Source organism: Blennius ocellaris (genome assembly GCF_963422515.1).
Source record: "Blennius ocellaris genome assembly, chromosome: 12".
In the NCBI taxonomy this organism is placed as follows: Eukaryota; Metazoa; Chordata; class Actinopteri; order Blenniiformes; family Blenniidae; genus Blennius; species Blennius ocellaris.
Window position 1 is genome coordinate 12,040,183 of NC_137661.1, and position 24,667 is coordinate 12,064,849.

At 39.0% G+C, this 24,667-nt stretch overlaps 1 protein-coding gene across 1 annotated transcript in view; it reads left to right on the forward strand.

Moving 5' to 3' along the window:
* LOC308137145 (3',5'-cyclic-AMP phosphodiesterase 4C-like) overlaps positions 1–20,413 on the forward strand; it is a gene marked incomplete at both ends in the record, with an annotated part of 74,643 nt that extends 54,230 nt beyond the window's left edge. Inside the window, 14 exons of the mRNA XM_080505719.1 lie at positions 7,135–7,320; positions 8,229–8,268; positions 9,008–9,081; positions 9,161–9,213; positions 9,427–9,548; positions 12,528–12,621; positions 16,035–16,198; positions 16,302–16,400; positions 16,694–16,858; positions 17,222–17,321; positions 18,324–18,478; positions 19,045–19,167; positions 19,403–19,585; positions 19,907–20,413. Coding sequence (XP_080361845.1) covers positions 7,135–7,320; positions 8,229–8,268; positions 9,008–9,081; positions 9,161–9,213; positions 9,427–9,548; positions 12,528–12,621; positions 16,035–16,198; positions 16,302–16,400; positions 16,694–16,858; positions 17,222–17,321; positions 18,324–18,478; positions 19,045–19,167; positions 19,403–19,585; positions 19,907–20,413 — 2,065 coding nt within the window. The remainder of the gene's footprint in view (positions 1–7,134; positions 7,321–8,228; positions 8,269–9,007; positions 9,082–9,160; positions 9,214–9,426; positions 9,549–12,527; positions 12,622–16,034; positions 16,199–16,301; positions 16,401–16,693; positions 16,859–17,221; positions 17,322–18,323; positions 18,479–19,044; positions 19,168–19,402; positions 19,586–19,906) is intronic.
* Between the last annotated feature and the right edge of the window lie 4,254 nt (positions 20,414–24,667).

Genomic DNA, 24,667 nt, shown 5'->3' on the forward strand with positions numbered 1-24,667 from the left:
TTTGTGGCGATGCAGCAGTCCAATACTGAGCGGTACACGGGCAGAAATAACTGTTTTTTTCTCAAGAAGGATCTATATAGGTACTTTGAGATGTAACAAAACACTTTTCCTGGTGACTGTACTTACAGTGTAATATATTGCTGTTGTACTTGAACTGACCCTAAAGTTAGCCTCTTTGGGCCAGTCAGTAGATCAACTTAAAAGTGCTATATAGTTCAGTTTGTTGGTATCTGTTGGTATTAGAGGAGAAAATATTTTAACGTTCACTAAATTCACAGGATAGTCCTCTTTGCTCTGTTTCAAGTGAGACAAAACCTTAAAGCCTTTCTTTTGTGTTTTTCTAAAATTCTTACCATTAAGTATTAGTATGTGTGGTAATTACCTGTTAATGTGAACAAAACAAATTGGGAGTGAAAGGAGATATCTGTTTTTCAGGGTGCTGTCAGGGAAAATCTAGTTGTTTTTCTGCTGCTCAGTGATCAGATGTACAATGGGCTTGAGGTGTAATGTGAATAAATCGCTCTCTACTCTAATTTTCATACGTCTACATGGACCTGATGGGCGGATTACGGATTACATGGCCATCAAATATGGACACTTGTATTATGATTATTACCGTTTATGTAGCTTTCAATTGTCATCTTTTTTTCTACCCATGGTACGTTTCAACTAGTCACAGTTGCACAATCTATTCACTTTCTCAAAGTAAAATGTAAATTAGTTTGATCTTTCTCTTATTCCTTTTTATATTATGAACATCTAACTCCTGATTTGGAGAAAAACAAATATGATCCATAAATGCTCACCTGAAATTGGTGCCATTGCCTACATGCAAATAAAAAAAAAAAAATGTTTTTAGTTTCTCCAACCAACGTCCTCGCAGTGCAGCCTTTTCCTTGCCATGAGTTCTCTGATGCTGTTTGGGTCCACACAGTTTCCTGATTCCCTTCTCACCTCTCGCCTCCTTCTTTGTCTGATGTTTGAGGCCCCTCAGCCAATTCCCACGCTAAGAGGAAAGAAAACAAGGGGGGGGCATGTTGTGTATATGTGTGTCTTTTGACCTTTGACCCCTGGGCTTGTGTCAATCCCCATCAAATAACATCTGGACATCATGGTTGTTATTTAACCTCACATACGTAACAGAAAGTTCCTTAAATCCCTGGGCCTCGGTTCCCATGAGCACTTCACAAACATGCGTGTAAGAACAACTGGAACTGGTCCTACTTGGCATATCCCAGAGCAAGGTTGACATTTTTGTCCAGTTGCGAAGACTTTCTCTTTGAAAAGACTTCACAAGGATGATACAACCGCAGCTGCTCTCTCAGCTGAATATGTTTAAGGAGCGTGAACGTCAAATTTACTGAAACCCATGTGATATTTGCCACCAAGGATAGCTAACCTTACAATACTTTTCAGTTGTTAATGATCTGTGTGTCGGATTACAAGTTTGTTTTGATTTCATGATCAGTCAGGGTGGGAAGTGTTCACCACATTTCTATGAACCTTGAAATAGATTGGGTTTTTAACAACGAACGGAAGTACATTTTACTTTTGCTTTCATGTCACATTGAGAGATGTATGCATGTTGTCCCTTGATCCATGTTTTGGATTGGTTCATTGGCTAATGACACAATACACAAAACCAGGATATTTCTTCCCGATGCCTGTTAAGTAAGAAAGGAATTTTAAAGTGCTAACTTTAAGTCAATCGAGAAAGTATTTGTGCTTTTTCAATTATGGTGATGAGCAACATCCTAGGAACAAACTGAGGAGTCAGGATGTGGGAGTTAGGGGATGTATTTGTATGAGAAACGTTTACTAAAATGGAGTTAAAGAGAGAAAAGGGAGCTGTATTGTACGTCAGAGAAACAGAGAACAATACTGGAAGCAGGAGGCAGACCAAGGTCAGCCTGTGTACACTGTTTTCTGACCAAGACGCCAGCCTGCTTGTCTCTCTTTTTTAAAAAGGAGGATGCCTGTCACTCAGCTGAAAACCTTGTGGCAGTAATAGTTCAAGTAGGAAAGATGCATTTTGGAGTTAGATATTTATTTTGTAAAGGTTGTTTTCTGTCATTTCGGCTGATAACACTCAGATATAAAACTTTAATACTTTTTTCCATTGTAACCTGTTTGAGTATCTTTTACAGGCTATTGTGCAAAGAAGTTTTATCATCAGTTGTTCTCTGTCAACCACAAATGTGTTAATTGAAGTTAGAAGAAATAAATTCACTGATATGTACAAGTCAGTTGTGATTGTATATCCAGTATAAGTTTCAAACTATGGCAATTACTGGTTCTCATACCAAATTAAATGAAAACAAGTCATTGATTATTGTTGTCATTTGATTTGGGGACAACAAAACAAAAACTAAAATAAAAACACAAACACAAATATAAATAAATAATGGCCTGACATATCCGAAAAAGGAGTAGGAAGAAGTAATTCACACCCATGTAGTTTTCTTATATTTATGTATATATTTACCATATGTACCCCAAGAATAAAATAGTAAATATAATTAAAAATAAATAATAAATCATCCTTACACCCTCGTCTACAGCTAGGCTTTACTATAATCTCCATCTCTGTTAAAAAAATAAGTTTGGAATATTTGTAGGAAGTTAGTTGTTTATCACTTTATACATCATTTGTGTTGTTCAAAAATGTACTTGGTCAGTGAATTTTAGTATTTTTGATTCTAAGAAGAGTGGATTTGTATACCGTCTATACCCAGTTTTATTAATTATCTTTATTGCTCCTTTTTGTAGAATTGTTGGTGGCTATAGTGAATATTTACATGTATTACCCCAAACTTCTGCACAGTAATTTAGATATGATAACACCAGTAAACTGTATAAAATGTGGAGTACAGGATTTGTGGTCCAGAATGTGTTTTACTTTTCTCATCACTGCAATACTTGTTGATGTCTTGTTTTGAACGCATTTTATGTGAGATTTCCAATTTATTTTATCATCAATTATAACACCAGGAAACTTACTTTCACGAACTCTCTTGATCTCCACACCATCTACCTTTAACTGTGCACATGTAGTATCTCTTTTAACGTTGCCAAATATCATACATTTAGTTTTATTTACATTTAATGATAATTTCTTTATGTTATATGTTGCACATTTGGCCACTGATAGTTCTCAGTAGCGTCTGTAAATCACCCCCAGAACAGAAAATATTTGTATCATCCACAAAAAGATCTAGTTTTATTACTTTTGATATATTAGCAATGCCACTTATATAGAGCAAAACATTTTTAGACCCAATACTGACCCCTGAAGGACACCACAAGCAATGTGCAACCATGATAATGAATACAGTCCCAGCTTCACAAATTGTTTTCTGTCCATTAAGTAACTTTTGACCCAGTGTAATACCAATCCCCCGATCCCATACCATTCTAACTTAGTGATTAATATGTCATGATTTATTGTGTCAAAAGCTTTATTGAGATCGATGAATACTCCGACTGCAAACTTTTTTTTGATCTACAGCATTTGTGAATTCCTCAATTGATTCTGTTCATGCCAGTGATGTTGAACTGTTTGACCTGAATCCGTATTGACTGTCAGAAAGTACGTCATGTTCGTCTAAGAATTTATCTAATCAGTGAATGAATCATTTTTGTAAAAGTGGAGAGAACTGTCGAAGCAGAGAAACAGACAGGCCTGTAATTGGTGAAGTGGTGTTTATGTTTGATAAACTGGCAAATAGGTTGTGGGTAAGTATGGTAAAGTGTAGTTGGATGGGGATAATGTGTGGTATTGTAATTAGTTTTTACTTTATTTGGTGTATGTGTAAAGCTCATTCAGAAGTTTGAGAAGACGTGCTTTTATTCAGTTCATTTCAATTGTTAACCCTTTTATATAAATTTCCTTCAGTCTTCAGTTTTGTCAGGTCATTTGTTTTTAGTCTGTTGGATTTGATGTTTCTTTGTTACTTATTAGTCTTTATAGCACCCTGTGCACTACTTATGAAAATACCACTCAAATAAAGAATGGGGTTGGTGTTGGGGCATGTTCCTGTTGAGTCCATGTCAAACATATAGAACTGAGGTTGAGTGGATGTTGTTCTTTGTGTTTGGAGTTTATGGAGCCTGATAACTGCCCGGAATTCTGCACATTCACTTTGCCTGAACAATATAGTATTATGACATTATGTTGTGCTGCATAATAAGAAACAGTGCACACTGACCCATTTAAGGTATAACATCAAGCCCCTACTTTTTATAAATATGTATCTGCTGTGTGAATAAAGAGAGCTTATTTGCTATAGTTGCAGTGCCTCATTTTGCTCAGTAGTGGGAGCCACAGTCTAGCAGAAGAATGAAGGGAAAACGAGCTCATGAAAAGTCCATGATGTGGTTGACACTGTGAGACACATGATGTCGTAAATGTTTGCCAACATCAACATACATTTCTGTTATTATTGCCACTGTCATCTATTTTGTGTGATGGCCTGCTATGCAGGAATTTGTTGTATGAAATACTGCAGTAAACTATAGTTAGAGTCCAGTCAGTGTATTGCACCACTGATTTGATGGAGACGTTGATATGAACACAGCCTTGCCAGAGATCAGTTTTGGGTACAAATATGTCTTGATTAGGGTCACTTGATCTAAACAAATTCTCCAGTCTCCAATCTTGATCCTGGATGGCAAGTTTAAAGTCTGTCCTCCAGCACATGTGATTGAAATTAATGTATTATCATGAAGCTCTGCAAAATGTCAAAGCAGGATTATGCTAAAGTATTGCCTTATAACAATTAGCGACCTGCTAAAACTATGGTTGGATAGTACCGGCTGAAATTCTCATTCCTATGAAGAAATCAAATTTTGTATTTATTTAGCAGTTGAGCCTTAAAAACTGCTCATTCATGACTACAAACCTGTAAGGTGCAGTCTAAATTTGCTGCAAGAAACATTTAATGGTCCCCCTCTGACATGTCCTCCACTAGTTTGCTTTAAGGACATTCGACTATCCTATTGCTCAAGTGTCCTTGAGCAACATCCTGAGAGAAAGATTTGACTAAATATAAAATAATGGAGGTAATAGACCTGTACATATAATATACTTGTGGTTCGTTTGTTTGATTTCAAACTGCATCCTCTAAGAATGTATTCAGGTAGAGGAGAGACATTGTCTGCAGCCTGTCTGGAAAGGTGGAAGAATAGGAGGAGGAGGAGGGGAGCATCTACGTAAGCACCGTCATAAGTCTCCCAGTTCCCCTTTTTCCTGTCAGGCTGATCTATTTTTATCTTCTGACGTCACTGGTCTCTTCTGATGGAGCCTCGTCACAGTCGGCTACACCAAGCCAGGGGGAACGAGGGTTTTGGTTGAGGTGGAGGGGTGGTGGGGTGCCATCCTTAAGGTAAGCCCTGCTGCCACATCCCCGCCTTCCTCCACACAGTGTCACACCAATCAGAACGAGATGCCGAATGCATCACCGTGGTGGTTTCAGCCTTCCTGGCCACCCTCCTCCTCGTCCTCATTTGTCTCTCTCCCTCTCTACTTCTATGAACTGGAGCTGTTTCATTCAGCATCGATTGCATAATGGCCATCTTTCATTTATCAGGCACTATCATTGCTGGAGGCAGGCTGAGCTAAGAATAGACACAGCTGCAGCCCTCCGTTGCTCGTCTAGTGCCCTGTTTCCTTTTGTTATGACCAGGCAAGGAAGGAGGGGTTGATCATGAATGGAGGATGGTGGACTCAATTGATAAAAACACATCAATATCTGTTAATGCACTGCTCAGTTATTCAAATAAAAGTAATGGTTGACAAATGTAGTGTTCAGGCCGTGTCTGTATGTATAAACAAACATAGCTCTCTCATTCAGGCTATCTGTCTTGCAGCAAGTCTTTGTTTACCAGGGAAATGCGGAACATGCTGAATATGGTAGAGAACAAGTAGAGAACAAGTAGGTTTTCATGTTGCTCTCGCTTTCCCCTGCTAAAGACTTAAAGTCGAGGCTTCCTCTGCTCACCCTGGTTTTAGCTTCTTTTGCTCTTCTGTGTGCAGTATATTGTGAGAAATCAGGTTCCATTCATGAAGAAATTTCAGGTGAAATGTAATCTATTGTGTGAACTTTACAATGCTGTAGCTGATTTGGCTGTGAGGATCTCAAAAAGACTGAGTCAGATCAAAGAGGGCCGGGATTGTTTTTCGGAGTTGAATTGTAACATTGATGGAAGGTTACATGTGTACATGTAATTAATTTCTGTTCATATCAATAACACACTGTTGCATAATGTCAGCAACTCTGTGTTGCGTATTCAGGTTGTGTTTAATGTTGGAGCTCTCACTGTGTGAGTTGTTAAAATTCGGGTTCTGACTGCGCGTCATACAAAGTCACAGGAGTAAAAAAATTGGCGCACGTCGTTGTTTTATTGTGGATTGTCAGTAATCTCAAGGTTACCTGTTTTGATCTGGGATAATATCAATAATGGCTGTTTGCTCTGTTGAATGTTCTACTAGCAGAAATGGATTTTCATTCATTCTCTTGTGATTTCTTATCACTGCCCCTTGTATGCTACGGTCAGTTATTCTAGCTTCACAACAGACAGGCTCATTCACTTGTATCCACAAAGTGCTGCTGAGTTTGCTGCCAGCATATTTATGCAGGTGTTTAACAGGCATAAATACAGGTAAAATTGTTGACTGGAATAGCTTTCTGCCCCCGGAATTTATATTAGTTATCAGTTAAGTGTTGACATTTATCATGTGAAGTGTTTTTGAAATCCTTCTCAAAGCATCACAATAATGACCTTTTTATCAATGTGTTAATTTTTTTTAAACAATTGTTTTTATTGTTTTGACATGAGAAGGCTAACTTTTTGAATACATTCATATATAAATATTCAATTCTGAATAATTAAAAATCATAAATTATGTCCCACATTAATACAATATACCCACCCCCACCAAATGACGTTTCATTGCTGATCATTACACCACTGTGCAGTTAAACTAGCAGTCATTGCACACGTCATTAATTACTTGAACGCTTCAACTAGCGAAATGAAACATGTCAAGCAATTAAAGTTCAGCCTATTGACCTGATTATAAGTTACAAGCACATGACAGAGAGATATTTATTAATTCATTTTGTCTCCTTGTAGTTTTGATGTGGAGAATGGCTTGTCGGTGGGTCGAAGTCCACTGGACGCTCAGACTAGCCCAAGCTCTGGGGCAGCACTTGGGGGAAACATCACCCACAGTCAGCGACGCGAGTCCTTTCTGTACCGCTCCGACTCTGACTACGAAGACAAAACCATGTCTCGCAACTCATCAACCGCCAGTGATGCGTGAGTAAATTTGTTTCTTTTGTTTGTTTTTTAACTTCTTTTCCATGATCTGTCTTTTTGCTTCCCCTCCCATGAATAAAGAATGAATACACATAGAAGAAGCAACAAAATGTATTCTACTGTACATCTTGTATTTTTTATTAAGATAAAATAATACTTGTCTTCACAAATATGTTTGTCAATTCACACACAAATATGGATGACTGTAGATACCGGTAATAATAATGATGATAACAATAATAATAATAATAATAATAATAATAATAAAGAATAAGAAGAAAACAAAGCTCGATTCATGAATGTATTCCTGTTGTAAAATAAGTCTTCATTTACATATAGATTTAATAAACACACAAATAAATACACAGGAATGTTTACTGATTCACAATTTAAATCTTGCAACATAATGATGACTATAACAACATGAAGACATTCACAAATGTACCTTCTCAGGCTTGTTTTTTTCTTAATGGTTTTTCAAATGATTTTTTCCTTTACCAATAGAGAAACAACATAATTCTTCAGCCTTTAGCCGTCAATTCTCTTTATGCTCTGAATTTGTGAACCTGTATTTGGAGGAAATTTGGTAGTTCTGTAGTGGAAGTCGAAAAATTGTTGAGTGTACATTTTGTTCAGGATTTCATGTCAATATGGATGACGATCATCCTCTTCAGAGGCCTGTTAACGGTGAAACCATGTAAATCAGCTGTGTGGCAGGTATCTGAAACAGCTGATCTACGTGGTTGGTTTGTTAACTTTGACTTCTAACCAGGACCAACACAGAGACATTTACTTGTCAAGACAACCTCCTGGGTTTTTATGGGTTTAAATTTTTTATGCTTTTTATTTATTTATTTTTATTAATATATTTTATTTATTTATTTATTTTTATTTACTCTTGTGTGCAGGCGTGTAGAAGACATGATGATAGTGACTCCATTTGCACAGGTGAGTCTGACTTACAAATTTGTGTGTCGCTGTTGATATTTCTGCAGCAAGTACAAAAAAAAAAGCACAATCCCTTTGAATTCATTTAATGACGTTTCGTGTTTGATTTCTCTTCCCTATCCACACATGGTCAGCTCCTCACTTGAGTTTAGCCTCATGGAATTTTTCAATGCGAAATAAGAACATGGTAAAGGCAGTGTCTAGAATGAGTTACAATGATTACGTACAGTGGTATAAAATTAACCATCATTGTAGTATTATGAACCACGGGTCACTCTGCTAAGCTCAAATCTGTTTTGTTAGTACAAACACCTGGTCTTTATCTGCAAACTAAAGAGTTTAGTCCAGCGATCTAGTCAGTAACTAACAAGCTATGAAGCAGCAGCAAGTGCTGTTCTGGTGTTGATGTCGAAAGTGTATTCAGGGACAGGAGTACAATTTATTTGACTGAAGTGCTATGTGTGTGTTAAGATACCAACAACTGTTATTATGCAAACAAATTATGTCATAAGAAAGTTAAAAGAGTAATATGAGTGTAACAAAACAGTCCTTATTTATGATACATATGTCATTATGATCATAGAAATGATTAAACTACGATTTGACCATTATTTGACAAATAACTCAGAGAACATGACTGAAAATCTGGATTCATACCCATGATATTTTAGCAGAACATAAAACAATGTCTGAGGTCTTTGCACAAACCCCTGTGATATTTTTTTTGTTTTGTTTATAGATCCTTGCCAGTCTACAGACTGTGAAGGCAAAGTTTGCTTATCTGACAGGTGCACAAGATCATGTATCAAACAGGTATGTAGGAACAAAGCAGAATGAATGACTACTGCTCAGGGATTTGGATCAATCTACCAATACCTTTTCTACTCTCCAGGAGACCATCAGCTAGCAGCAGCCAGCCAGCAGCACCCCATCCGGCTCACCTAGGTCAGTCGTTTTATCTCTTTATGTTGGTGTATTAAAGAAACTCACGTGAATGTTCACAATATTAATATTGTCCCTTTAACCAGATGTAAGTAAGATGTCAACTGAAATTATGGAATTCCTTTGATAAAGTAAAAGATGAAGGTACATTTCAAATCTGTCTGTTTTCATACAAGTCCCACTTTTGAAATGTTACATGTGTTAATTTGATCACAGACCTGTCAGATGACGCGTACCAGCTCATGGTTAAGCAGACGATGGAGGAGATGGACTGGTGTCTGAGCAAGCTGGAGAGGATGCACACGAGACAATCAGTCAGCGAGATGGCATCTGATAAGGTGAGGTGAAGCTTAACACGCCCTCATCGTAGAGGGATTTTTTTTCTTTTCTTTTTTTTTTTTTTTAAATTGAAAACAAAAACAATACAATGCAGGCAGCAAGTTGATTGCAGAGATCTATTTATATACATAGGTCAAACCATATTAATTCCAAAATGTCCATGAATAGGCAAAAAGAAAGAAGCAGAGTCAGTTAAGCCCCACGCTACAGAAGGTCAACGGAGGTCCAAAATAAGGTCTGAAGGTCAGACAAACTAAGAAACTATACAGTACGTGTTGTTTCATTGAAATAGGACACAATCGCACTAGGTAACCATTCTATAGCACTACTTTCTTATAATCTCCAAATCTTATAGAAGATCAGATAACGATTGGCTGTCATGTATCAAAGTCCTCTAAGTAAAACTCAATCTTAAACAAGTATACATCAAACTCACAAGTGGCAGCCATCTGCTTCAGCTGGTTGGGATAATTGGAGCATAAAGAGGAAATAAAGTCTGGCCTTTGTGGCCTGATCCAATAGAAGCTGTCATCGCACAATATTTAGAGATACTGTACGTTCATGCTGACGCTTGATTGATCCAGTGCTTCACCATTTTGTTGTGTCAGGTGGGTTTGTAGAGGAGCAAAGTTAAAGTGGCCATAATCTTCATTGCTGAAAGCTGCTACAGTAGGAATTTGAATTGCACAATGAACCGCTTGTTTATTGTTGCTGTGATATCAACAAGTTCTATACGAATTACAATAAATTATGTTTCTATGCTCTACACATTCAACGTTGTTTAAAGAAAAAACAAACAGTGCAATTACGTGTGGTTATAGTTTGGAACAAGTACAGAGCATTGTTATCACTGTTATTTGGAAGTACAAATCACAAAAACATGAGTATTGATATTTGCTGCATTCAGTCTCCATCCATCAAAGTCATACAAGGAGTGTCCTGGTATTTGTGTGAATGAAAACAGGAAAATTGATGAATGGTTCCTCCTGCCCCTGAAAGAGTTAATTAGCATCTCTCCTTTCTGCCGCTCTCTCTGCTGTCTGGCTGCTCGACTTAAACCTCCTCCATCCCACAGCCAGCCAATCAGATCGCTGTCCTCCACCCGGCCCCTGAATCCAGACAAATGTAATTGGAGAGAGGAGGGAGGACATGCAGGGCGGGGGGGGGGGGGGGGGGGGGGTGAGTGGAGTTCCTCACAGCCTCTCCCTCGGTTTGTCTCTCATTGATAGCGTGTGACAGTATTTGTATGAGAGACTGCAGTCACAGTTTCTGTAGCTTGACCAACATATCGAGCTTTTCCCACCATACACCAAACACGCCCACACTCACTTTCAGGGCAGCACTTGGGACTGCGGGAACTTTAATTTCCGAACGGGCTTATGCTTGTGTTCAGACGGTCCCAGCTGAACAAGGAAGACTGAGTGGGAGAATTCAAAGCAGCTCACTCAGCGGGCAAACCTGGATTTTCCCATCACTGACCTCAACATGCTGGGGTTGGCATGCCTCCATCCGTGTTATGGGTTTATCTTTGCAAGAGACTCAGACAGGTGAGATACGAGGGGCGCTGCTGACTCTCCTTGTTTACAATGGGATCTATTGATCAGCAGTTGCAGGCTTTGCAGGGAGCTGAATGCTGAGTGAGCTCCCTGTCCGGTCTGACTTGGGACTGGATCTGCAAACAAGCTGAACGTGTGTGAAGAAAGAGGAAAGGAAGACGTGTGCGTTAGATGAAGCTCGTGTTGTGACAGTGTTGTAAACAAGAGTTCTGTAAAGGAATGTGTGCAAGTGAAACTGACAGATTATACAGTTATGTGTTTGCTCGTTCCAGTAAAAAAAAAAAATAAAAATCAAGAAGACTTATGGTATTTTAGTGTGTAACTACAGGAGAGTGTTTTTGTCTGTGTGCTTCCATATGTGTGTCACATAGTAGCCATACAAACACCAGCATCACTCTGTCATACCCCCTCCCTCCTCTTTTAGTCACCACGTGCCGAAGCTGTTACATAATCAGTGTGGAAAATATTGCTGCGATAAAATTCAAGGGGGAAACGCTGAACACTTTTGACAAAAAAACTAAACAAACTTTCCCTTGAATGGGCACTCTGCTGTTTTAGTCTTTTTTTTTACAACCAAGCGAGAAATGTGTTTTCAGATCATTTGGTTTTCAATAATGAATATTTTCTTTACTTAGATCAGTAAATAGATAATTCTGCACTGCAGGTTCCTTACACACACACACACACACGTGCGTGCGTGCGTGCGTGCGTGTGTGTGTGTGTGTGTGTTACCTACTGTTGATTTACTTGACACTCAGTTAAACTATCTCGCTAAACTATAATAACACTTCAAATATTACAACAACTCTTTATGTTGCATGACTTTGCTTCGTTCTGAAATCAAGCTGCTTTATTTGATGTTTAATGTTTAACCTGTGCATCTTGGTGGTCCTTGTCTGATCGTCTACAAAATGACAGACAACAGTTGTTGTCCATGAATGTTCTACTTACATAAATTGAATTTAGAATTTGATCCATCAGGTCATTGCTGATCTAAATAATGTGTTCGCTGACTATTTCTCAGTGTGATGTAGACTGACTAGCTTTAACAACTTTTGTTTATTTGAACACATGTTTACCAGTGCTCACATCAATGCCTGTATTTCTTGTGTCACTGCACCTGGAGATATTTTTTTTCTTTATCATCCTATATTCATTCGGACTCAGCATTTGCATTTTACAGTATGAAACTATAGGTCAACCCCCAAAAAATACGAGCTTGATGGGAAATGTTTTATTAACGATACATTTCTTGAAAAGTTCTCACCAATTGAATTGTGTGTAAAAACCCACTCATATATTTTCCACAGAATATGAAGCAGTAGCAGGTCAATATACGCCTCTGCTGATGTTTGGCTGTGCTTCACGTGCACTCTGAGTGTCTGCAACCCACTGGGACTCACCACTGTTGTGTCTTCACAGTTTAAGAAGATGCTGAACCGTGAGCTGACGCAGCTGTCGGAGGCAAGCCGCTCAGGGAATCAGGTGTCAGAGTTCATTGCCAGCACCTTCCTGGGTGAGTTTTAATGTCTGGAAAAGTAGAGTGAAAGGACTTTGTGGCTTAAAAAGCTTTTAAAAATGTGTGCAAAAACCCATGCCAACAGTTTGTTTGGTAAATGTGATAACTAAATAATAAAGACTTGGAACTTGAAAAATGAAGATTAAAAACAATTCGTTGGGGGAAAAAAATTTAACAATCTGCATCAATTCGTAATTTTTGTCTTTCAGTTCTTTCATTGGTAAAACTGTTTTAGGAGCACAATATTTGAGAATAGTATCTTTTGTAAACTAGTCTTTTTTATCGTGGCAGACATGTCAGTGTCTTGTCTGCAATAACAGCAACATGCCAGCCAGGTTAGTTGGATGCACTGCTGTGTTATATGAACATTAGACGAGGCTCCCAAATAAAATAATAAAATGAAGGAAGTATTTAAAATTGGGTTTGGAGAGGAATATTTAGAAAAGGGCACTTAAAAGCAATAAAGTTTAATCATAAATATGATTTTTCAAGTTAAAAAGACAAAAGAATAAGGACTAAAGCAGGTCGAAGACCAAAGAATGAATTTAAAACAATTTGACAACTAAATAATTTGGGGATATTTAAAGTGGGAACAACAGGAAAAAGGTATAAATATAAGTACAAATGCTCCACAAAAAAATAAATTAATATATGATAGAACATCATTCAAATGGAGAAGGAGGAAGCATTGTGGAGGGAAAAGGATGTGGGGATTTCTTTTTTTTTTTTTCGAGCCGAGGAAATGAAAAGCAGTTTTTTTCTAAAGGAGAAAAGGAGGAGGAGATTGTGTGTTACGAGGGCAGATGGAGAAGGTGAGGATTTTTCCTCGTCAAAAACAGAAGGAGGCGCGGCAGCACGCAGCATTCCCGGACACATTGTGTGGCGTTGTCGTAGCAACAGGGTGCAATATTATTCAGCGGCGTGTTGCATTGATAGGAGGCTCAGTCTTCAGCAGCCCCTCTGGCAGGATGGTCCAGCCGAACGAGGATGAAGCCAACACTCGGATGCCGTTTTGAGATGAGCGCCTCGGCTTCAAGCCTGGCTGCGTTTGGAAATGAACACCATGGTTTTGAGTGTGAGGAAGAGGAGGCAATGTGAGAGAGGTGAGAGAGGCCAGACAGCGACTCGTGTGACGCTGCCACTCAGGTCGTTGTGCTTCGATATGGTGGCGTGGCGCTTGTATCTGAGCTCAGATGTGGATGTTGATCAAGCAGTCCTCGCTGCCATGCTAAGAAAAATGACAGGGGATGGAATGGAATATTAAGACAAAAATGTAGACGTGAGGTGAGACAAGGTGTCAGCACAGGATCAGTTGTATTTTTTTTGCCTTTTTTATTTTTCCTCTTCTCTGTATTTTTTAATGTTTTGGGTTTTTTTTTTCTTCTCCCCACCAAAACGGATGAGTCATTTTCAACACAGCCTGCTGGAGCGTCACCTTTATGTCAACTAATCATGAGGTTGTGTCGATACCCTCGCTGAAGACACCATTTTTGCCTCAAGGATTACAAAAACTCCAACCTGTAAACATGATGCCTTTTGAAATCTACCTTTGGGAGAAACATGGAATGCACTTTCTGATGAAGGCCTTAAATTGTATGGAGCTGTAAAGAAACTGATGGTCTTTACCCATAATCCTTTGCTTTCTACTACCGATATTTAGCCTTAACTCAAATCTACATTTTAAAATACATTTCTTAAATTCAAATCCATTTTGAGATCAAATATTTTGCTGTGCACTTAAGCTAAAAGCTTATTTAAAATGTGTGTCCATTTAAATATTTGTGGTGTTTTTGAGATCTTAAGTGTGTTATTAGAGAATTGTCCAGTCCTGTAGGATTTCATGCTGCAAAAAAGCACAGAGTTGTGCCTAATTTAATGAACCATATCCACATTCCAGTGATGGAATATTGAATATCTTCATTCTGAGAATAATTGGCTTTTGGTTTGAGACTCATGAGCGTAACCGCTAATTATACATTTGTGGATATTATCTTTTGAAAAACACTTCTGTGACATTCAAGGTCACCTTGTACCAATTGAAATCTCAACATACAGAAGCAAGATGGAATGCCCACAATCAATTACAATCAAGAGACATGGATACACACACACATATACACACACACACACTATTCCTGATATAACTTGAGTATTCTCAACACCAGTATATTTCTGCCTAGCATTCATCCCCTTTTCTCCAACTCTGATATTCTCATGCCTCCCCATGTGTGTCAGGGTCCCCTTCTCTTGTGCTTCACCTGTGGGTCCAACTCAAGATGTCTCTTGGCCACGTTGTCCACCTATCCTCCATTGAGACGTCCCTGCTTGTTGTTTTTCTCTTCCACTTTCCTGATTTGTTTCAAAGGTTTCCAGGATGATGACTTTTAACTGCAGTTTTGAATTTTCTTGATTGAACCCACAAAGACATTCTAGTTTTGGTAGAATCAAAAATGAAGGTCCCCATTGTGCTGAGTTTAGGTGGTGGGTTTAATAATTGAATGGCTTTGCAGAGGGTGCACGGTTGTGTAAGAGAGATGAAGTGAAGTTGTGTAGATCTTTTTTTTGCATTTTTTGCAGGTAACACTCTATCTGTTAAAATAGGAAATCTAGCAATAATTTAATATACTGCTTTATCCAACTCAGGGTCGAAGACGCCTAAAGTCCATCACAGAGCAATCGCAGTCTGCTTACGTATGCAAATTATTCTGACAATTACGCATGTAAAGAATGATAAGAATAAGAGGTTAATCTTAGAAATAGAACAAATTGAAAGGGAACTCTTTTACTTGGCACTGAAGTTTTCTTTCTTTGTGGTTTAGTTTCAACTCTTTTTTCACATCAATTTAACAATTTTCATTATGAAGCATTGAGACACGTCTCTCCAGTAAATGCTACGAATATGACTGTATGAAAGCAGGATTTTGAAAGATGTTTCCTTTCTCCGGTTCTGCATTTTTCTTAAACAAGTCCATGGATCTGCTTCATACTTAGTGCTTTCTGGTTCACTGCCACTCATTTTGTTACATGTGCTATAAACACCTTCTCTACTGAACCTTTGTCAATGATGCGTCCTGTCTAAAGTTGTCTACATTTTGTAAAGTTGTTCTTTGTCGTGTCATTTGAATTATCAGCTGTGACAACTCAACACAAGGCACGCATTGATCTTAAAAAAAGGAATATTCTTCTGAAACTGAAATTTTATAAGTAATACAACAAACCTGTTTTGATAATGTAAAGTTTCACACCACTAAGATTTAAAAATGTGCAGGATGATGCCATAAAATGTAATGCTGAAATGAAGTATGGTTAACGTTCTAATAGTGGTACAATAATATATTGTTTCTCATGTTTTGAAATGGTAATATATCTCTGTCTGGCCTGAACTTTGGATGTTTGTCTTTACATTGCAGAGAAAGATGATGTGGCAAGGTTGGCCCCATCTCCTAAGGAGAAGAAGAATAGGCCGATGTCACAGATAAGTGGTGTGAAAAAGGTCACACAAACCCAGAACTTACCAGCTGTCTGCATCCCCCGCTTTGGAGTCAAGACATCGCATGAAAGCCTGCTGGCCCAGGTTTACATTCACATCAAATACATTCTGACTTACGTAAAGAAACCCTCACACATACTGAGGCATAATAACGTTTATCTTCATGTGTGCTGTTCCATTTTTCCAGGAAATCGAAGGGATCAATCGTTGGGGTCTTGATGTTTTCAAAATAGCAGAATATTCAGGAGGCTGCCCTCTGACAGTGATCATGTACTCCATCTTCCAGGTAAACGATTCATCTGCTTAAAAGAAAGAAGTATATTCTGAACCAGAAAAAAGTTTACAAGTTCATGTTATGGTTCCTTATTAGGCAAATGTCGTGATATTTCAAAGTTACTGTGACGTTTGTGAGTCAACTATCTAATTGAAGATTTATGGACAAAACAACTGTTTAACATCAAGCAGTGACATGTGGACATTCTGTAGCTGCTTATCAGAAACAACAGTTGGCTTAAATATATTCATGTAAGAGAAAAACACATTTAATTGTGGTTTATGTGCTTCTTCTCACCTGAACAGGAACGAGAGCTTCTTAAAACCTTTAAGATCCCAGGTGACACTTTTATCACCTTCCTGATGACCTTGGAGGACCACTACCACGCAGACGTAGCTTACCACAACAACATCCATGCAGCCGATGTGGTGCAATCCACCCACGTCCTCCTGTCCACCCCAGCTCTCGAAGTAAGCGGAGGAGCCTGCTGTCTTTGAGGCATCTAGTTACTAATCTCAAAAAAAACCTTTTGGGATCCGGGGGGTTGAATCCTGGTGCTGGAGGGCCACCGTCCTACATGATTTTTGGTCTCTCCAAGTAGCAATATACCTGACTGTAGTGAGGGCCTGTTTATTGGGATTTTTACAAGCTTGATGAAGACATCATTGTTGAATTAATGCGTGTTGAAGCAGGTATCTAGAACGTGCAGGACGGTGGCCCTCCAGGACCATGGTTGAACACACTTTAGATGATATCAGACATCCACTGGCTACTCAGAGAACCTGAGTCAGTTTGCAATCTGTTTGAATGTGTTCTTATTTCCTTCACCAAAGACGGTGTTCACAGACCTGGAGATCCTGGCTGCACTGTTTGCAAGTGCCATCCATGATGTCGACCATCCAGGAGTCTCTAACCAGTTCCTCATAAACACCAGTAAGCTCCTTTTGTCTCTCCTGTCAACTCCTACAGCAGGCTTGATATGAACAACCACCCTAACCATGTTGGAAAGATTTGTCGCAATATTAAACTAAGAGGACAGAGATAACTTTTTCTTACTGTTTGGTGGTGAAGTGGTAATAATTGTAGAATCAGGGCGAGTAGGTCCAGGTTCAAAACCAGGTCAGCCCCCATCACTGTGGACTTTGTATGCTCTTCCTGTGCCTTTTGTGCATTGTCTTTAGTTTATCTGGCTTCCTCTCACATTCCCAAGATGAGCTGACAGAAGTTAAAACACTCACGTATTTACTGATGTGAAATTAAGGCATTTATACGTAGGATTTCTCTCCAAAGCTCAGCCTTCGTGTAAAACATCGTTTTCAAAAAATCATCATAACAGTTCTAAAGTTTGGTGTTTTTTTTTTTAACAGAAAAACGGCAGAATGCCAGTGATGCTTTTCAAAACAATAGCATCCATCAATACCATCCTCATACAATTTGGAAATCTTTGTACTACGGCTGAGATAATAAAAAAACAACAGCAAAAAAACTATTATGCTTACAAAGACAATCAGACTATCCATCCATCTTGTTTAACAGCCCTATATATTTATCATATTTTTTGATCGAGAGAACAACCAGGATCATGCAGATATAATCAATATAGTCCCAAGGAGATATACCATACCATACCATACCATACCATACCAACTTTATTTGAATAGCACATTTAAAACAACAACCAAGATTGATCAGAATGCTTCACAGTTAAAAAAATAATCATAATCACAACAACAACAACAACAACAACAACAACAGCAAAGAATAATAATAATAATAATAATAATAAAAACTATGGAGAGGGAAAAAAATGTTAGGAAGAAGGATTGAACCTTGGCCCACTACACAGGCCAAATCAGAACTGATTTCAGCAAAATAAATATAATGATGTCCTTTTTCTCAGCTTTAACACTTAGGCGCACCTACCTGTGTCTCCAGGTTCTGAGCTAGCACTGATGTACAACGACGCCTCAGTGCTGGAAAACCATCACCTTGCTGTAGGTTTTAAACTGCTCCAAGAGGACAACTGTGATATCTTTCAAAACCTCGAAAAGAAAGATAGAGACAACCTCCGCAAGATGGTGATCGACATGGTGAGAGGCTCCACTTTGGTCCCAGAATTACTGCCAGGAGTTTTAGTTACACTTAAATCTCCATGTCAGAGAGGCATAAATAGACACACACAAAGCTGCTGCTGTTACAATAAATAACATCTTGATTTCAAGTAGTAAAAAAAGGTGTATGTGTTTTGCTTTTCTAGTTGTCAGTTTAAGTATCTGTACATGCCTTTCTAATCCTACATCAGCTTAATGGGCAATGTGAATAGAGGTTTTATTGTTGTCAAATGTACTTGTGAGTTTCTGCGTTGTTTGAATATGTAAACAAACCTGTAGAACAAAGTCCCGTGTGTGTTTGCTTCGCAGTCATTGGCTTTAGTCCAATTTTAGTCAGACCCATACTGAAAGACAATCGCCATCACTGCATTTTACTGCTATGTAATCACACTTAAACATGTCAGTGACGACAGGTGTGTGTGTGTGCGCGCGCGTGTGTGTGTGCGTGTGTGTGTGTGTGTGTGCGTGTGTGTGTGTGTGTGTGTGTGTGTGTGTGTGTGTGTGTGTGTGTGTGTGTGTGCGTGTGCGTGTGCGTGTGTGTGTAGGTGCTGGCCACAGATATGTCCAAACACATGAACTTCCTGGCGGACATGAAGACAATGGTGGAGACTAAGAAGGTGACGAGTAATGGAGAACTGCTGCTAGACAACTACTCTGACCGCATCCAGGTTAGAGCCTCTCCCTCTGACATTACATTAAAGTTCATCTTCAGAGGCTGTGCTCGCCAAAAACTGAAATGTTGAGTTATCCCATGCAGATTTTCTGCGTGGTGAAGTTAAAATGTAAATATTCTATATTATTCATAGTGAGTCTAAATGATTTATATAGTTCTGAACAAAACATCACTGTTGCATCACATCCCATAACGTCAATCACATCTGCAGAGTCTGTTTTCTCCGCCAGGTTCTCCAAAACATGGTCCACTGTGCTGACCTGAGCAACCCAACCAAACCACTGGAGCTTTACCGCCAGTGGACAGACCGCATCATGATGGAGTTATTCACTCAAGGAGACAGAGAACGGGACAAGGGCATGGAGATCAGCCCCATGTGTGACAAGCACAATGCTTCCATAGAGAAGAGCCAGGTACGTAACTCACCACACACACTTTGACTTTTGCAACAGCTTTCCTGCCATTCCCCAAACAACAGCATTGATTACAGTGCAGTTAACATATGACATTGCTGTATTTTGTTTCTGTTATTTTTGTCCGAAAGTGATTAGCTCTTTGTTTGCATGGAACCACTTGATAAGTAGTGTAACATGAAAAAGTAATGGAATTCATCCATGAAAAAGTAATGGAATTCATCCCTATGAAACAATTCTTAAATTCACCTCATCCTCTATAAACATGCACCATATTTTTTCTCATGCTTGTTTTGGTAAAAATGTTGTTTTTGTGATTAGGTCGGGTTCATTGACTTCATTGTTCACCCTCTTTGGGAGACGTGGGCTGATTTGGTGCACCCTGATGCCCAGGACATCCTAGACATGCTAGAGGACAACAGAGAGTGGTATCAGAGCATGATCCCCCGCAGCCCCTCGCCCCCCCTTTTTGAGGAGCCCCAATGTGAGGTGAGGTGTGCAGGTGGGGTTTTAGAAGCAGGAGGGTCCATCCCTTCAGGAGGAGGGGACAAGTTCCAGTTTGATATCACTCTGGAAGAAGAGGAGGAGAATGAGGAGGAGGTGGACTCTGACCCAGAGATTTCCCAACAGGAGGAGTTAGACTTCGAGCCGAACGGCGACTCCTTCTCTCCGTGTCTATCTCCAGACCCCAACAGCAGCAGCAGGTGCCGCCCCCCCTCGCCCCAGCCATCTCAAACCCTTAGTCTGGCTGCCATGTCAGTGCGGAGCCCCCACTCTCACGGGACACTGTCGTCCACGGAGAAGGAGCATGCTGACTCAGATAACTGACCCCCGGGAGGGGGGGGGGGGGAGCAGTGGCGCGGCCCTCCTGCACATGGGCACGCATCAACCAGCACAACCTGCCCCACCTGACAAACATGCACATATGGAGATGGTGGCAGGACAAGCCAATGTCTGTAAAATCACCACAGTCCCTTTACACTGGAGACACCCTCTCTAGAGAACAGAGGATCGTTCTTCCTCTGTCTTATTTTTCAGCAAGAATGTGTTGACCTCCTTTTGGGCACCCAAAGGGCCTTCATGTCCCCTCGTGGTTTGTTGTGAGTCTCGGTTCACAGACAAAAAAAAAAAAAAATTGCTGCATAAGCTGGGATGAAAAGCGGAGGCCAGTGCTCTGACCAGAGGTGGTGGCACAGGTAAAGGAAATGTCTTCCTCCAACATAACTGTGACACGTCTGACACGAGCAGTGAATGAGGATCACAGTGGTGTGACAGGGTCTTGGAAATTATTTTTGCACCATACTTTTAAGTTTAAGAAATACAATCCATGTTGGCATAAGTGAGTATGATTATTTTGTTTAAGAGTGATGTGAGGGATGAATAATTGAACCAAATATAGGACGTAGATGAGCAGAGAGATAAATTGATGGACTTTAACCTCAGGGTATGAAATCTAATGTAGCACAGATGTACTGGATACCCCAAATTGTCTCTTCTGATTTACCTCCAAGCCAGAGAAAAATGAAATGTTGCTTATACTATGTCTCTCTACATTTAATTAAAACCCTTTAATACAAGATATGACATCTGAAGCAATCAAATACTAAAACCAGCTTGTAGCAACACAGTAATTGAACATTGAAGAAGACTGCAGCCCAGTCTCACCTGTTCTAAATATTAAAAAAAAGAAAAAAGACACCACCTGTATAATTAGTTTGAGCTTTACATTTTACTACTTTAGATCATTTTAAATGGTGTCATTGTTTCAGTTTAAAATTTCTTGAATTGTTCTTTATTGTACATTTGCTGGTCTTAGTCTGTGTTTATGTGCTTGAGAAGCATTTTTTTTTTTTTTTTTTTTAAATCAGGGTGCCTCCGGTCCGCAGTAGCACTTTACCGTGTCTGCCGTTTAGCTCTTCTATTCAGTCACACAAAGGGCTTCACCTACTGTAGGCCTACTGATCACAAAAACCACAGTACAGGAAATCGGTGTCTAGCAGAAGCCTTGAATTCTGGTTCTGTAGGGTCACAGACGTGCATGTTTTTATTGTGTGCACTCATGAACGTACCTGATTGTAATGATTGGATTGTTATCAGCAATTCTGCGGAAGCACATTCATTAGATTCGGGTGTGTTGGAGCAGGTAAACATCGCCAACACGGGGATGGATACCACCACGCAGTGCTAGGACATAGCACCTCAAGACTTGTGAGCAGAAGTGAGCACTCAAGACTCTGAAGTGCCACAGCCCTGCATGTTTTCAGTATTTTCCTGCTGCACCTGAATTCAATCGTCTGTCAGCGTGAGGTTCTACAGAAAGCTTGATTATCCAATCATTGCCATCAAGTGTGTTGAAGTAGAGAGAATAAATCCATGCAGGACCAGGATTATACATCTCAAATCTAACGGTACCAGAACGCAGGGCAGGAAAGTGACCAGGACACCCGAAGTTCAAAAACTAGCAAGCATTGCTGTCCATACCAGTGTTCACAGCCATCAGGCTGTCAAAGTTAAGTCCGTTTTCTGTCCATCTTCATTCATCAAGGTTTGCTCTTCAAGTTTCTAGTGCTCTACTTCTGTAGAATAAAATAATAATTTGGCACAAAGAAACTCTAGAAGGAGCCTGATGGTCCGTAAAGAAATACAGGAATTCTCCCCGCAGTTTAATATGATTGAACCTCCATGGCCATCCAAGACACATCTCATTACCTCCACATATGTCGTGTGAGGTTGGATCTGAAAATAATGTAAGTGTGCCTTCCGACATTGCTGTACTGAGATGATTGCAGCCTTCTCAAATTAATAGTGTAAAGAGTTTCATGTTTATGAATGAGAGCTTGAGGAATGGTGATAACCAGATGAAAAACATATTTTATTTTTTAGTTATACAGTAAGATTCTGCTAGTCCCGGGATTTGAACAACATCCTCCCAGAAACCTTCAGGGCGCTCACTGCCCCAAAACTCCTTTGTGCAGGCAAACTGATTATACAAAGACAGACCACTCCTTAATACAAATGTGCTGCAGCTGAATACTGTGTCTGCAGTAGCTTTTTACTGAGTGCCATATATAACTGTAAAAGCACAACAACCAGTCCCACTGTGGTAGATGTGACATGTACATTATGGTCACTAGATTTAGTCTTTTTTAAGTAAAATCAGGTAGATTCTGGTTGAATGTATGTTGACGTGGTAGCAAGGTGTTATTTGTAATAAATAAACAAATATATAAAAAATACATTGTTAATAATAAAAGAGGGTTTTGGCTGATGTTAGAGGTAATAGAGTACATTTCACACTTATTGGAGTATAGGCAGCCAAGCTTTTCTTATTTTCAAAATGTATCGTATGTGTTTGGTGAAGAAAGACATTAGCATTTTAGTTTGAGGAGACGATGAATCCTCATTCTGAGGCTAAAATATTGCTCCCAACAAATTAGCTATTTATACCAATTCATAGTCAAACTGTTTGAATTGCATCAAACAAGCAGCTCTTCATTAACCAATTAGATTAGGGACAACCATTCATAAGCAGACTTTAAAGATTTAATGGAAGGAACTTTGATAATACTGGCCAAAAATGGATTGTTGGGGAACCATTGTTCAGAGAGAGAAAAAATATGACAATTTTGTCTCTCCTCAATATACCCTTTGTCTTATTAGCGTCATATTTTAGCATGTACTCTTAATATTTTCCTTTAAAATGCCACACATCAAACCTCAGCCACAAGCAGCGCTCTGTTATTTACACAAAAATACATTGATTTTACCACAAACTTCACATGAGAGTGTACTGCCAGTGGTGTGACTTCCTGCCCTGTCCATAGGTACTAATATGGACCTCCCAAGGCTCCAAAAGCTGGTGATAGAAACAAATCGGCTGTAGTTCATGCGAACCAGATTATGTTCCATCAGGTTTTCAGTCTTGGTTGGGAGGTAGCGTGCTCGACTGGGATAAATGTGTGCCATAAGTGTTTAAAACACCTGCCAGCCTCTGATGCTGTACATTTTTACACTAGAGAGTTTAACTTGATTGTATCAAAGTCATTACCTTAGCTAGTTTTTAATACAAATGATACGTGTTAACAGTATTTAAAGGAGACAGTTTAATAGATTACCTGCAGCTTAGGATCAGTTTATTCAGCCCTTCCCTAATCAGATAGCTGAGACTTGAGAATGTGTGTAGTTTCAGGTGTTTTCACAACTTTCATGTCTTTTATGTACATGTTCGATCTAGAGCAGTGTTTGTCGCCGTCACTGAGGTAGGACCAGGAAGACGTCAAGCACTACACAAGAAATGATGTACTTCCTGGTCAGGCAGTTGTACAAATACACTAGTTTAACAGTATTTCATCCATTCAGCTAGGAAGCTTCGTTGATCAGCCTTACATGTTAAAGGTAAAGTTTGAGCTGAGTATTAAAGAACAACTGTGCTGTTTTATAGGTGCTAATCCTCAGACTGTTGGGCAACTCAATTAGCAAATATTTTGAAATGTTTCCAAACAAGCTTCACATGGATTATTAATGTAAATATTCATTCATGTTTTGTTGTTTTTTATTATTATTAATATTGAGGGGTTTTTTTGTTTTGAGGGGTCAGTTCAATGAGCTGAGTAGTACATACAAACAAGTTAGGAAAATCCTACGGTAGGCCAAATTGTCATTGGAATGATATCACGAACCACGATAAAATCAGTTTTACATGTAATGGGAAAAGCAAATAAATTTTAACTGTATTTTTTCTGAATATTAATTGTGTTTGCTGAAATGATAAAATTGTGAAATTCATTATCAAATACATTTTATAAAGCTAACATTTTGATAAACCTTATTTAAAGACATACCATTATTTTTACTCACTGAATTAGTTTAATTGGTTCTGATTAAACCCTCTGATTCTATTTTCCATCAGAGAAAAGCATATATGTGTACCACCCAACATATTATTTGTGGAGCTCCCATTAAAATAGCTATTTTTGTAAATGTATTTTAATGCCATCCATAAAAAAATAAACCTAAAGTATCACAAGGGATGTACAAACTTGCATAGATTTATTTTATACTCTGTTGATCCAGAACATTTTA